The 15,366-nt window shown below is 50.4% G+C and overlaps 1 protein-coding gene across 1 annotated transcript in view; it reads right to left on the bottom strand.

Annotated features, from left to right (window-relative positions):
• The window catches only part of pax5 (paired box 5), a 32,859-nt gene extending 18,817 nt beyond the window's left edge, over nt 1–14,042 (bottom strand). Inside the window, exons 1-6 of the mRNA XM_061679468.1 lie at nt 14,000–14,042; nt 10,619–10,636; nt 8,159–8,324; nt 4,733–4,930; nt 4,197–4,261; nt 1,114–1,239 (exon numbers count right to left, since the gene is read on the bottom strand). Of these exons, the coding sequence (XP_061535452.1) occupies nt 1,114–1,239; nt 4,197–4,261; nt 4,733–4,930; nt 8,159–8,324; nt 10,619–10,636; nt 14,000–14,042 (616 nt within the window). The remainder of the gene's footprint in view (nt 1–1,113; nt 1,240–4,196; nt 4,262–4,732; nt 4,931–8,158; nt 8,325–10,618; nt 10,637–13,999) is intronic.
• Nucleotides 14,043–15,366: the final 1,324 nt, after the last annotated feature.

Raw genomic sequence — 15,366 nt, forward strand, 5'->3', positions numbered from 1 at the left:
TTTCTTTGCCCACAATCATTTAAGCTCTCGGTTACACAACGGTTTGAACCAACCGGTCGACTGGCTCACGAGCCGAGTTTGCTACGCGTCGACGTTGAAATTCTAAAGTCGACGAAGCGCGAATGGCGTGATTTCGGCATCTCGTCTTCCAATCGACCAATTGACAGATGACGGGCAACGCTCTCGTCGGAGTTTACGGAAATAATCGCAGTTAGCCTCGCGAGCTTCGGCTATTCTATTCATACCAGCGGGACCAAAACATTTTGGACCCAAAAATGGACTGGTCGCGCAGTCACTGGCAAAATGTGAAAGTCTATACTGGAAAACAACAAAAGTACATGCGAAACTGAAGAAATGCTTGATTTTGTCGGAGACCGGCGAGGGTGTCGCGCCTTGCAAAACGCTTCGCTAACGAACACAAGATGAGACCGGCCGGCTCGGCGACGCGAGGAACGTGCGACGACGTCATTCGGCATCATGCTGAATTGAATATTTCATCATTTCTTTGCACCTTTCTTTCAAAGTTGGCATTGGCATTTTTTTTCTTTTTTGATCAAGCTTGAGTATTGGACCTCATTAGATTATTCAGGTGGAGCACATTTTCTCCCAGTGTGTGCGCGCGCATGTTGTGTACGTGCGTTTTGCGGGGGGATGTTGGATGGCAGCCCCCAGTGGTGTTTGCCAACCCTCGACCCCCCCTGTTCAGACATCTGGTCCTGTCTCATTTACCGTACGAGTGATGGCTTTTTAATGCCGCTGACAGAAACGGCACACGCGCTCTCAAAGTCACGTGCTGGTGAAGGCGGCGTACGGAACGTGCGCCATTGATCAAGAGTGAAAACGATTGAGATCAATAGCGTGTGAATAAACTTCCTCTTCGATGGCGCTCCAGCAGAGTTTGTCAATGAAGATGTCGGGTGTCGCGTTCGGGTGTTGCGCTCGCACACGCGTCTGTCATTGATCGTCACGCTCACAGCTTTCGATTCGATGGGAAAAGGGGTGGGGGTCCTGAAGCTATCTGTAACGTGTTGATGTTTGTCGCGCACATGTGGACGTAATACGTTGAAACATATGAACACGCACACACACAGAGACGTCCTCTCTTAAGCTCACCTTCATCCCTCTTCCTCTTCCCAACATCGGCAGCCGAGCTGATCCCCAGAATGCCGCTGATGGAGTACGACGAGCCGGCCGAGTCGCCGGTCACCGCGGAGACCTGCGTGGCGGCCACTGACGTCGCTGTAGGCAAACGAAGCTCGGAGGTGAACGAAATCTCATCGGAATTCTGCAGAATTTTCATAAAACGCTTTCAAAGTTGCACTTAGGTTTTCCCAAAAAAAAACAACACAGTTCTCCAAAGTGTCTAATTGTGGGAATCCTCTCTTGTTGAATCCTCCTGCTTAGCACTCTATAATATTGTACTTTATAAGAATATACAGTGATGACGTCACTACAAAGTGACGAATTACACACTTCAATAGACATTGTGCTGCTCCTTCCGGGGGCGCTATAATACAGACATACGGACATACAGGGAGCCCGTTCAAACGCCTCAATAAGCTGCGGTAATATTAGTCGTTCTTCACAGAGGATCAAGAAAATGAGCCCGGCAAAGTCATGCTTCGGCACCTGTGGATTCACCTTTTCGTGGATATTTGTTATGCAATTTTGGGGAAATATTTTGTTTGTTTGTTTTTTCTTGTTTTTCTTTTAGGGGACGGAACCAACAACTAAAACGCTTACAATTGATGCCCAATTATTTAAAAAAAAAATGTCTTTTGGTTAAAAAAAACAACAACAAAAAACTCAAAAACTTTTTTTTCCCAATGCAATTATAATGGGCATCAATTATCCGCCGATTTTTGCGATTCGCAGTCCTGCCTGGTCCCTATCCCCCCTGCGAACAGCCAGGCTCCAATGTATTGTTATATCATCTGTCTACATGTGTTGCGCCACAGTTTGTCTTCAAACCCTTTATTGCTCAGTGGCTGTTTTTTTTTCTCTCAATGTCTTGATGTCTCAAAAGTGTTCCGTTGTCGTACTCGAGCGGCTCCAACTACCGGAGGCAAATTCCTTGTGTTTTTTTGGACATACTTGGCAAATAAAGATGAGTCTGATTCTGATATCCGCTGCTCAAAGGGCCGTGACTGCGTTACACCAATGTTATTAGTTAGCCCGTCTATGGCATTTTACATTGTTTGTTAGCATTGAGCAAAACTGACTCACCCAAAGCAAAGCTATTTGCTTTTAAATCCCCAGCGTGTAATTCTTTCTTTTACGTTACTTCATGCGGGAGTGGCAATGAACACAAACACAGTTTCTTTTTTTGGAAGAATTGTTCGCCACCTGCCGATCCTATGTCTCTGTTTGTAAGCTCACTTTACCGAGTTCACTTGCCCACAAAGACTCAACAGGAGTGAGAAAAAGCCTCGGAAGGGGGGTGGGACTGTCAGTATTTGTCTCACCCTCTAATCTCAGCCCCCCGGGGGGGGGACGAGTTCCTCGCCGGGCGACACGGCAACATACTTGTCGTTCCTTTAGAGGCGCACACATCACATCATGCAGTCACTCGTGCCTGGTCTCCTTATCTGTGCCCTTATAAGCAAGCGAGGGGCTGAGTGACAGTGTGGCTTCCCATGAGGGACGGAAAGGTGAGGAGACAGACATCCTAATCCTCTCTCCCATGGCAGACCCCCCCCCCCCCCCCCCCCCCCGACCCCCAACAACACAGAAGAACAAGAACGAGAGAGGGGAAATTTTAAAACGCACACAACAAAGACGAGGATGGAGCCCCCCGCACTCTGTTACACCTTCGCCAACAACCAGGAGGAGATAATGAATGCATATCCCACCTTTTCCTATCAGTTGATTTAGCACTTCAATTATCTGATGTTCCTTTCTTTTTCTCTCCACTGTTGTTGTTTTTTTTTTTTAATCACAACGTAATGCTTTTATTCAAATGTTCAATTTTCCGCCTGGGAGTAGGAGCCATTTATCTGGATAATCTGTGTGTGTGTGAGAGAGAGGAAGTGCCGGGAAACAGCGCATATGAAATTAATTTAGATTCATAGACGACGCGTGATTACGAAGATAGGAGAGAGAGTGAAACCCAATCCAGCGCCCGCCAGAGCGAGCATGGAGGGCAAAGAAAAGCTCTCATATTTATTTTCAAGTGAGATAATCGTCCAATAAAAGGGATGAACGTGCTGCTGGTACAGTATGTATTGCTTCAGTCGCGAGCGTGACTTGACACGATAAAGGGATGATTTCGATTTTTGTCATTACTCAATATTTGCGCGGTATAGGGACACAATAACTCGCACGTATCGCGTCATATAATGTTACCTTCATTCCTGCGTCATTGAAGATGAACTCCCCAATGGTCCCCAAAGGGCCAAAATACGTTCGCGCTGATTTGGGTCGTAAAAGACGGGACATTGCGCGAAGCGCTGTCACGCCGATGCTTGATTTGGGCGCGTTCGTCCGAATGGATGCGAAGGGAGCGCGTTTAAAATGAAGACCGTTGGTTCTCAACTGGTGGGTTATGGACCCATGTTGGGTGGGTCGCAGACAGCTCGGAAAACCGAATGTGTTCCTATTCCGATTGTGTTCTTCAGTGCCGTGCACGGGCAGACGAAGGACCCACATAGTACGACGTAGTAAGAAAGTGACAAGATGTGTCACTTCCTTGTTCTGGAGCTAACTCGTCTGCACTGTAAACAAATACAGAGCAGCTCGGCCTTTGTCTGGGGGGCGTCGTGGCAAGCGATGTGCCTTTGACGGAGCAGCAAACGCCGTTTAAAAACATCACGTACTCGGGGATCTCCTTTGATCCGCGTCCTTGACGCACAAAAATGATCAGAGACTCAAAAAGCATTGCGAATGTGCGCCTACTGACGCACGACATTGCCTACCAAGGAATGTGCGCAAGGCTCGAATTAGGCGCTCTCGCATCGTCGTTCGCAGGCCAAAATGTGCATTTTGCGCATCCAAAAACACATCGAAAAGCAAAAGCTGCAAATCAGACCGAAGCAGGCAGTGGCGACACGACGCGCTCACGCCACCGATGCGACTGATGAGCGCCGAGACGGCGGTTGCAAAATTGAGAGGAGAGAAAAAAGACAAATGACGAAGGTGCGCTGGCGTTGTTTCAGAGCGAGCGCCGCGGCTTTGCCGAGGACGAGGAAGGGGCCTACCTAAATTGTGAGCCGCGACTGAGCCCATTGGGCCCGGTGGCTGCTGAACCTTGGTCCGGATGATCCTGCGGGAGGAGAGAGGAGACGTTAGCGTGTGTTCCGAAAGAGAGAGGACGGCGTCGCGGACGCGAGAACGTGAGCGTCGCGGGAGCCGCCGCGCGGCGCGTGAGCGTGCGTCCGGCCGGCACGGCGGCAGAGGGGCCTCACGCTTCCTGCTTGGCTGCTCATGCAAAGCCTTTTCTTCCTCTCTCTTCTTTCCTCCCTAACGCCTCTCGACCCCGCCTCCGTCTTCGCTTCCTTTGCCTTTCTCTCTCCTCTTTCGCTGTCCCTCCCGCTTCTGCGCTCAGGGGAGAGAGCCCTGTCATTGTGTGATCGCGTGGAACCACTGAGCTGCAACCGCTTCACACATACGGAGCCCGCATGGGGCCTCTTAACCGGACTTACTCGCTTCCCACAGATACGAAGACGCAGCGCTCTGCCTTACGGCTCCCACCTGTCAACGTAAAGTTGGCACTTGACGCGCTCGGCGTTCGTACCTGTTGATGGAGCTGACGCTGGGCACGCTGTCGTTGTCGCACACTCTCTCGGCCAGGAGCCTGTCCCGGATCTCCCAGGCGAACATGGTGGGGTTCTGCCGCTTGTAGTCGGCGATCTTGTCGACCACTTTGGGCGTAGCGACCTTTGGTTTGGATCCCCCGATCACACCCGGGCGGATACTGCCCGTTTCGTAGTACCTGGCAAAGCACGGAGGATGCTCGCGTTGGCCACCGTGTAAGATTTCAAGTCTGTCCGATGAATCTCTTGCAAGGTCGCCCAAATTCCTTTTTTGAAACAAGTCGATTTCTTCTAGTTCTGGGGCAGAGCGATACACGTAATCATGAGTGAGTTCCACGTCGCAGGGAACTCTGCGGTAGCTTAAAATGTTGATTTGCAATGACGATGTGCACAACAATGTTCATGGTATTGTTTGTGTTGCTTTTGACTTGAACATACGGTTAAAGGTTGCGTATTTTGGCTACTTCAAGCTCCGTAGTGGCTCTCTAACACCGACTGAGAATAAAGGTGTCAAATCCATTTGAAAGAACACATTGGTTTTGTCATACGCGTGTCCAGAAAAGGCCCCTCTGACCGCTACTTCTGTTTGACCCAGTTTTGTATCCGCTTTGTCCATATTTGGCAAAGACCGCCCCCTTTCCTCTGATTGGTTGGCTCAGCGCAGAAGAGCCACACGCGTTTATGTCGACAGCCCCGGCTCGCGAGCGGAGAGGTAGGCAGAGATCTTCGCTCGGGATCTCGATAAGCTGGAGAAATTCCCAGCAGCGGATTTCAGGCCTCTCGACAACGCAACGCACCTGTTCGCAATGCCCCTGAGCATCTGGCAGTTCCTGGCCAGGAAGAGCATCACCCTGCTGGAGCGACCTCCCTACTCACCCGACCTGGCTACGTGTGATTTATTTTATTTGTAATTTTTTTCTCTTCCCCCCACCCCCCCCCCCCTCCCCAAGCTGAATGGCGTAAATCAAGGAGACCCATTTTGATGATGTGGACGACATCATCGTCGTGACGACGGCGCTGCGGCGGTTCCGGGAAGAATCCTTCCGGGGCTGCGTTAGACTGCAGGGGGATTACTTTGAAGGGGGGGGAAAAAAATGTAGTCTGAAATATTTCTTTTGTGACACCAGGCCTGTACGTTTTCTGACATACTTTGTAAGCCTAAAACATTTTCGGAAAAGAGAGGGAAAAAAGAACTGCTGAGATCAGTTCATAATTAGCGGGGCAGCAAGAGCTTCGAGACGGTGAAGCCGTTCCAGAAAATTCAGCTGAACCGCCGAAAGGTTCATTCTCGGACTCACTGGAGCGGACTTTCAAACGATTCTGTTCTTTTTCCTGGCACTTAGGTTCACCCCCCCCCCCCCCCCCCCCCCCCGCGGCTGGCGATTTAGATCATTAGGACCGTTTCCTTGACAGTCCCGCCGTCCCTTCCCCGAGACCTCCACTTTTCGAATGTAACCGCCATTTCCCTCATCCTTCATCATCTCGTGTATGGTGACGATTCGGGTAGAAAAGGGGGGAAAAAAAGGGATGCCATACTTTTCACTTGTCGGTCAGTGCGTGCTTTGCTTTATGACCGGGCAGAAATATTACATTACACAAAGCATCCCTCCATTTATATCACAAGTGTCTTTGTGTACTGTCAATTCTGTTGCTGACTGTCCTCTGAACCTGATGAGGAAAATAAAACTCCAAACTTTATAAAGCATCCGTCTGATCAGTGATTGTAACGGCTGTCGCAGTCTTACCGTACACGCGCTGTCATTTAGGACGCGCACTGCGGTGCAGATCGACAGATGAGCGACATGCTCACCATTGCAAAAGAAAACCACGACGGTGAACGACGTTAAATCTACATCAGAGCAAAGTTCCCCAGCTAATGTATCCGTTCTGTGCGAAAAGTTAAGATAAGGCAAGACACACCTTTTCAGTTACTGATATGCAAACCTGTGCGTCAACTTTCTTTTTCTTTTTCTTTTGATATGCTCATTAAATTGTATGACGTCACTCGCCCGCATTTGACGTGAGTGCAAATCCAAAATGCGAGCTGAGGGTGACACTGACAGACACGCGCTCACGCAGGAATCCAGGAGTTTGCTTTCCAGCGTGGCGATTTCATGAATGTATTTGCATGCGCAAGGGGCAGGTGGGCTGTGTGGGGAGGGCGGGGGCAACAAATGCACTGCCCTGCTTGCAGAAAAGGGGAGGGGGGGGGGAGGGGGCAGGGGGGCAGTGTGTGGATGCAAGCTGTCAGTCAGTCTTAAACCTGCTGCTCGCTCTCTCTCACTGCGGCTGCACGGTGGAGTAATCCCTTTCGTCATGTTTGTTTCCGTAAACGTGTATTTCCCTGGTGTGTGTGTGTGTGTGTGTGTGTGTGTGTCTGTGTGTGTCTGTGTGTGCTGCCCATTTCCACTCAACACAGCTGGACTTTAAACACTTCAAAAGGAAAACAACAATCTATTTTCTAGTGGCAAACTATTTAAATTATTCACGGGCAAATCATCGGCGAATAAATGAGTGTGGTTATTGATATCTGCACCGATGTGAGAGAGGGAGAGAGAGAGAGAGAGAGAGAGAGAGAGAGAGAGAGACACACACAAACACACACAAGCAGGCAGAGTTGCTGTTTTTTGTTCTGGCAGCGGAGAGACAGAGAGAAGAGGATAAAACAAGCCTCCCTCCTTCCTTGCATCCCTCGCTCCCTCGCTCCCTCCTCCCTTCTAGCCGCAACGCTTGAGTGCGTTGAACGGCCAGGACGGGGGGAGAGAGGGATTGAGGGAGCCCGAGAGAAGGAGAGAGAAAAGAAGCAAGGGAGAACAATGAGCAACACGTTTCTGGGATATAGCTGAGGGCCGCTGTGGCTAATCCTTCCCCGCCGTCACCACAAACGCTCTCTCCGTTTCTGATTCTTTTTTTACTTCTCCTGACTTCTTCTTCAACACGACGCCCCCCCCCCCCCCCCCCCTCTCCTCCCTCCTTCTCCTCCTCTTTCTCCATCCTTGTCTCCATTCTCCGTTGGCTATATTTTGCGCGGCTGAAATATGGTGCCGCTTTCATTTTGATGCTAATTCCCAAAAAGTGATGAATCTCTTCCCCCTTTGAGGCCTTTTCTTCTCCGGCAGACGGAAGCGGCCGGGATTGACTTTAGAAATTGGCTTTGTAAAGGTGAAGGGAAAAGTAGAGGAAAGGAAGGTGAAAAGGAGAAATGTGAGTCAGACTCAAAGAAAGGAACGAGACTGAGAGAAATGATGATCGTGGCGCTGGAAATGACAACTTTTTTTGTTTTTTTTACTGATTTATGACCTCCTGCAGATGAGTACCTGGATAAGCAAAACCCTTATTGACTTCATTACCCTTACGCGGCGAGTCCAAAGGTCACGCGTGTGTCTGCGCGTACTCGTCTCCCGTACCTGCCGAGGATCTTGCTGACGCATCCGTGGCTGACGCGTAGCTGGCGGGAGATGTCGCAGGGGCGCACGCCTTGGTGGGCGAGTTCCACTATTCGCTGCCGCACGACGTCCGGGAGAGGTCGGCCGTTCACGAAAACGCCCCCGAGCTGGTTCACGCCGCCGTGCCCTGCGAAAACAAAGCAGTTCAAGTCCGGTCCGGTTCCCCCGACGTTCCGAGCGACGCGCGACCGAGGCGCCCCGGGCCGAACTGTACCGCGTCGCGACAAAACGTCCTTTCTCGAAACCGCCCGCGCTCCCGGCCTACATCTGAAAGAAAAGAAAGCCTTCCCTACCGGCATCGTACCGGCGGGGCCGTCCTCTGAGCCAGGACACGCTCAGCTAAGATCGCAAGCAAATGAAGGGATCGCAATTCATTATTGACCCACCGAGGGGCTGAGCGACGCTACTGATATTCCCCCGAGGGAGGAACGAACGTATAAAAAAAATGCGGAGAGGCCACACAACGCACGACTGCTGTCCTCTCCCTCAACATTTGACCTTTACAGAGATCTTGTTTTCCTTGAACACGCTCCCTTCTGACCAAAGCAAACCGATGAAGAGGGCAGACCGCCGCCGAGGATTCCAATGAGTCGACCAACCCTCCGGCCTGTAGCTTTGGGCTTCATTTTTAAAAGTTAGTTGTATTGCGAACCAAGTTCGTCAACGGACTTCGGCGAGCCGTCGCTCGGAGTTTGCCTGTCGTCGAGCAGCGCCGACCGAAATGTCCCAAACGGCTCTCAGTTCAAAACACAAGCGCAGTCGTCGACTGAATACCTCGACCGCCTAAAAAAAAAGAATTGCACGCTAACCTGTCAGTAAAAGTCAAACCTTCAAGTCTACACCTCAAACAAAAGTGTTGTCTTCAGGTCGCCACGGCAACGAGCGTGCGACTGTTTTCGGACACTGTCGCTCGCCAACAACGTGTTTATGCGGTGTATACGTCGCACCCAAGGCAATGCAGCGCCTCTGCAATCCACTGCGTTCGTATTACCATAGTGATTGTGTCTTCAGGGGAAGCGCTGCGCGCGCACACACACACACACACACACACACTAATCCTAGCTGTGAGGGTAATAGATTTTTAAATACGTGACCCCTGCAGGGATCTCCCCTGAACCTGACCGTCTCTTTCTTCTTCCCGCATCCCTGTAAAGAAAACACACAAACGCAGCGAGCCTCCTCCAGCTCCAAAACAAAAGACGTCTGCACAAGCAGAAAGTCCGGAGAGTCTCGCGCTGGCAAACGAAAGCCATTTGATTTCTTTTTCCGTCGAAGCAAACTCATTATGCAGGCGGCGAGGCGCCGCCGTTTAAAAAGCAATCACTTTCGGCGAAGATAGCGACGTAAGGCGCCGCCGAGGCCGAGGCCGAGCCCGGGAGCGCTCGGCGACGCCGCGTGGGACCGGCGCGGCCCGACCGCTCGTGTTCAAGCACACCGGCGACAACGTCAGCGACAGAAGGGTGGGGGGGGAAGGGAGGGGGGGGGGGGGGTTCTGGCCAAATTAGGCGGAACAACGGAACTTCAACCTCCGGGACAACAATAAAGGCCCAACAAAATGATTGATTATTAATCGATTTAGTCTGTGCTGCCACTGGGAATTTGGAGGGATGGATGTAACGGAAGACTTGACTTTGGCATGAGCGGAATAAGCCAAACAAGCGTGCTGCCACTTTTCGCGCCGAGATTTCCTCGGAGGACTTCCGCCTTTAATCTTGTGTCACCGATGCAAACTGTCAGTCCACAACATTCTTTGAATGTGCTGTTTGAAACCACCGCCAGTATGCTGGCTTCTATTTGTGAAAGCCTGGGGATACGTCGCCGTCGCCGTCGCCGTCGCCGTCGCCGTCGTCGTCGTCGCCCCAATAGTCATAGTTTCTTATCCGTGGCCTAGAACACACATTTGCCTTAGAGGCCGACAACTTTCGCTATTTCACCTGATTACTTTTTTTTGGACCCGCTGATCTATAGCAACTGATTATTCGCATGTATTTATTGCAGCACGACTCGACCTGACGCAAGCGTAAGCGCGGCAAAACCTCGGCGAAGTCGCAAGATGTCAGCAAGCGGCGAAATATTCGCTGTGTGTTTCTTCTGCTCTTTTTTCTTTTCGTATGATGGACAGTGATGCGAAACGCTTGTACACGTAGGACAAGTTTTATAACGGTGACTTTTTGGCCTTTGACCTGATGAGCTCGATTTCGCTTCGTCGCGTTGCGGTGTCGACGGATCAAGGCTCGCAAAACACCGGCGAATATGAAGAGGTTCCGCTCGATGCCAAACCAAAACACGGCAAAAAGCGGCATTGCCCTCGCGTCCTCGTGATTTTTGCGTGTCCAGGTCTTCGCCGCCTCTTCGCTCTGCTCGACTCGCAGATAAGAGCAAATGAAAAGGTTTCTTCGGCGCTTCCTATCTGGGCCGCACCTGCATGAGCTATCTTCGCTTCGGATGGAAATGGAGAAGAAGAAGAAACTCCACGTCACTGTGTTTTCACTTATCTGCGCATTTCCAATTGCTCTTCGACTATTCTCGGAGCGGAGCTCCTGGGATTACGTCCGAATGTTATTTCCCCGGCCTACGAACACGGATAGAGACGATTACCGAAACACAATAAAACATCGGAACCCTCATTTGTACACGAGCTGTCGTGCGACACTGGTTTCATTTCAAAAGTCATTTTCCCATTTGCAAGAGCAAGAAAGCAAATTGATCTACTGTAGCCCGAAACTGTCGCCATCCTAAAAATGGAATTTAGGGCACGAGCATGTTTTAAGTAACTATTGTATCGTACCAATTTTCAATAAAGTATTCCGAGCATTTGAAGATGCCTGTCAGCCATGCAGGGAGGGAATATCAAACGGTTGGCAAACTTGAGCGACACGCTCGTTACGTCGCCACCTGCTTTTACCTTTGTATCGTTGCAGTTTTCACTGAACCGGGTTTTATGCAAATAAGTCTCGTTGAGATGAAAATGTCTTTTTCAAGCCGGCGCTGGACAAAAGGCCGGCATTCGCTTGCGGCAATTACTTTGCGTATGATAGTTCATTAACTGGAGTGCTCATGTCCATCTATGGTTATCATGGCAATTTTCCCATTGGTCATCATTGGCACCCTGAAAAAAAAAATGTTTTTTTTTTTTTAAAGCCAAAGAACAAGCAAAACAGACTTGGAATCGTTCGATGTTTGCCGAGTTGAAAGCTTGCCGACGTGTTCCAAACAATGACGCTGGGAATGTGTGAAGGCGGATTCAAACTGCAAATGTTGAGCGTGTTTTAAGGCTCGCGTTTTGGAAGGGAAATATCCCTGCGTCCATATTTTCTCCACGTAACCTCCAAAATGATCATTCGCACGTAAAGTGTGAGAATGCTGGGGCTGACGTTCCCAACTTGCTCCATCATTTCAAGCCACCAACCGAACACATTTCACGAATCCAATCGTAGCTGGCAGCGGGGGGAGATTTTGTTGCAATTAGATAGAAAAACAAACAAAACAAAAAACAAAGTCTCTAGAGCGGGCGACTCTTGCGTGGCAAGTGCGGCAGTTTCATTTTTTGTCTCCTGGAGAAAAAGAATCCGAGGGGACATGCGCGAGCCTGCGCGCGGCCACGAGTCCTCATGCGTCCCCGGTGGGGTTTCGTTCGGGTCTCCTTGAGACGGGACCAAAGCGCCTCCTCAAATCTGTCATTGATTCGCTCTTCCCGGAGGAGGAAAAAAATACGCATGAAAAAAAGAAGAAGAAGAATAGGAATGGGTCAAGCTCCTCCATGCAGAAAAGAGGGTCCATGAGGGGCTCTGCTGTCTTTTCCTGCAACATTCCTCCGAGTCGCCTCGTCGCGGCCTGAAGCCTTCAAAGGGAACAAAAAAGGGGAATTGCGACGAACAACGACTACAAATCGAGCTGTTTGCAAAGTTGTCGGTGAGAAGGCCGATCGAGGGAATGTGCTTGCCGAAACATTGCGGAGTGCGAGTCCGCACACTTTTGATACATTTCATATCCATTCCCGTGAAGGGAAGATGCAATTGAGTCATGGACGGGCTGCTTTTAGAGCAAACGCGCTGTAGAGAAAAAAAATTAACATTTGGGGGGGGAAAAAAGTCCTTTCCAAATTTTCCATGTGTTACGGCTTTAGTTTTGCGTACGAGTTATTTTATCGAATTGTATTTTTCTCCTGACTTAAGACGCGAGCACGCCAGCCGCATTAACATCACAATATTCGGCTCATTATCATCACAATGACCCGGAACACATTTTCTTCCGCTCGAAATTCAAGAACGGTTTCAGATTTTGTATTTTTATACAATAGCACACCGGATGAAATTGATGCTCGAATTGTGTTAGCGAGGGGGGGGAAGGAGGCAGCGGGCGAGACTCCTTTGACCCAAAAAGAAAATCGACACGCGCACACTCCGCATTTGCGCGCGTGCAAGTTGCTCCGTTGCGAGCTTTCTCGCGAGTTTTGCCTCCTGACATTCGGACGTGGAATCGTTTGAAAGCGGCCCGCAACTCGCGTGGCGCCTTCCAGCGCCAACAAACGTCGACGTTGGCCCAACGACTGCGAGAACAAACGCGATTTCTTCACCCCTTTCCGTGCGTGCGTGCGTGCGTGTGTGTATGTGTGTGTGTGCGCGCGCGCGCGCGCGTGCGTCATCGTTTTCTCCCTGGGATTTCCCGGTTCGTAACAATGAACGAATGAATTCCTGATCTATGAAATGCTTTTTTTTTTTTTGCCCGCTTATTTGTGAGATAGCTCGCGTATGATTTTAAAAGATGTCCGCTTTGTATGTGCAACTAGAAAATAAAGTTAATTGCCGCCGAAATTGTATTGAATGTTTTTTTTCTATCAGACGGATTCTGCTGTCGAGCCCAGTTTAAATTTCATTTATATATAAATTATACAGTATAGAAAAATGATGCACCTATTATTATTAGCATTGGTGTATTTTATAAAAGTCCCCCCCCCCCCCACACATGGCCCGCGAGAGGTTCACCTGATTAAAGTCCACCTTTAAGTTTTGACAAGTTAATTTCTATTTGACTATTGATAGCAGCATGCACTCACCGGACAATTCATTAGGTACACCTGCGCATCCAACGAGAGCCACGAGGTCAAGCAAAATAGGACAAAATAGGACAAAATAGGACAAAATAGGACAAAATAGCGGGCTTGCGACATTTGCACAAGCAAAGCTACAGCGAATCTTTTTGATTGGACATGCTGGGGCGACTTGGCGCCATTGAGCCCGCGCGAAGTGGACTCGACGACTTCGGGTCCACTTCGGAGTCCGAGACCGCATCAGCCGTCTTTTGCACTCTCGGTTGCAGCCCGCAGCCTCTTTCGACTCAGACGACAGCTACTCGCTCTCTCGTTCTCTCTTTCTCTTTTTCTCTCTTTCTCTCTCTCTCTCTCTCTCTCTCTCTCTCGCTCTCTTTCTCTCCCCCTCTTTTGTGCCCCCCGACGACGACGTATTTTCCTTTGCGAGGAAAATGCAGTCAACAATTGAAACAACAAGCGTGCAATTTCAAGCTTTGTCAAGCAAGTTCAGGCTCGCCCCCCCCCCCCCCCAAAAAAAAATGTCATTCAATAAAAGGTTCGTTTATCGGTTCAAACTTCTTGCGCGCAATAACTAAATAATTCAAAACGGTAGATCAAGATATGATACACATATGTATAGATCACGTAAAGGTGGACATGAGAAGAGAAACGGAAAACGGCACAAGCCGCGCACAAGTCGGCCTCGCTCGCCAGCCTCGATTTCGATGTGCGGGCAGCGTGCGGCGGGACAAACGGAAAAGCTGGAGACTTACTGTGCATGGCCGCGAACGGGTCGTGCTTGCAGTGGAGCTCCATGCGGGCTCGGAAACAAAAACAACCAAAAAAAGGAAGCGTGCAGTCTTGGGCCAACCTCGAAACTGCTAGACCTCCAGTGGATGATGCAAAGTAGTTCCGTTGAGGGGGAGAATACGAAAAAAAGTCTTTTTTTCAAGGTGGATTCGTTCGCTCGTCGGTGTTCCCGGTAGGAAATGGAATCAAATATTGAGCGGTTGCAAAATATCTATCAGGGGGGGCAAAATTGTGTCCCGGATGTGACAGCACAGACAACGACAAATGTTGTGTCATTCGAGAAATGTTGTGTCATTCAAAATAAATTTTAAAAAAACAACGAACAAAAGGGTTACAAAATGTTTCAAAAGGAACACCTCGCCGCACAGTCTCAGTTCGCTGGGGGGGGGGGGGGGGGGGGCGGGTCCCCTTTACCGGCTCAACTTTCTCCGATCAGGCTCGCAATCAAAAAGACAAGACATCCGAAATCAGTTGTTGTTTCAGCAACTACAAATGGCGCAAATCCACAACTCGCTGCGCTGGGCGTCCATTCCGCTCTTGCGTGACGTCCCGAAATAAAACCGGAGACGGCGTCCGAGTGGCATATCCGCAGAAGCAGAACCGCGGCCGGGGCCGCCTTTGGGAGCGAGCGATTCGTTGCCCAACTGCAGCCGAGTTGGCCGAAGAGGGAGAAAGTGCCGAAAATGGGGGGCGTGGGGTGGGGGGCCCGGGGGTTGCGAAAGCCAGCGAGCGCCCCTGGCCCTTCAGGAGCCGTCCTCTGGCGTTTCAGGACCCGTTCTCTGGCGGACAGCGACCGCGCTGCCAACCCCCTGAAGCCCGATGACGTCACGCCCCGGCCGGCCAGCTGCCTGTCACTCAGCCGCTTGCCGGCCAATCGCGAGGCCGGAACCGCTACCGCGTCACTACTCGCTGGGCACTGAAAGGGCGGGGCTCTGCCTGGCCCCGATTGGCTGATGCCAATCCTCGGAACCAATGACGCTGAACGTTTGTTTTCATTCCCTACCAATGGGTGAGCTCGACGCCGGCGCCCCTCTCCACTGGGGGGGGGGGCACATCCCGTCTTCGGTTTTCATTTCAATTAAGCACGAAGAAGTTATCCGTGTCAAGATGAAATGTGCATTTCAAAGCGAAGTCCAATTCGCCGACATTTAAAACACATTCGGCGGTTGATTGCGAGTTTCCCGCTGAAAACCAAAATCATTTCGACACATTTGTGCAATTTCCCAGCATCGCCAGAGTCAATAAAGCTTTCGTCCCCGCTGAGTTGAAGCGCGCGAGCACATTTGCATGATGCTCGGTGCTCGGAAACATCTCATCTCTTCACTTTCTC

This window comes from Phycodurus eques, chromosome 6 (assembly GCF_024500275.1).
Source record: "Phycodurus eques isolate BA_2022a chromosome 6, UOR_Pequ_1.1, whole genome shotgun sequence".
Lineage (NCBI taxonomy): Eukaryota > Metazoa > Chordata > Actinopteri > Syngnathiformes > Syngnathidae > Phycodurus > Phycodurus eques.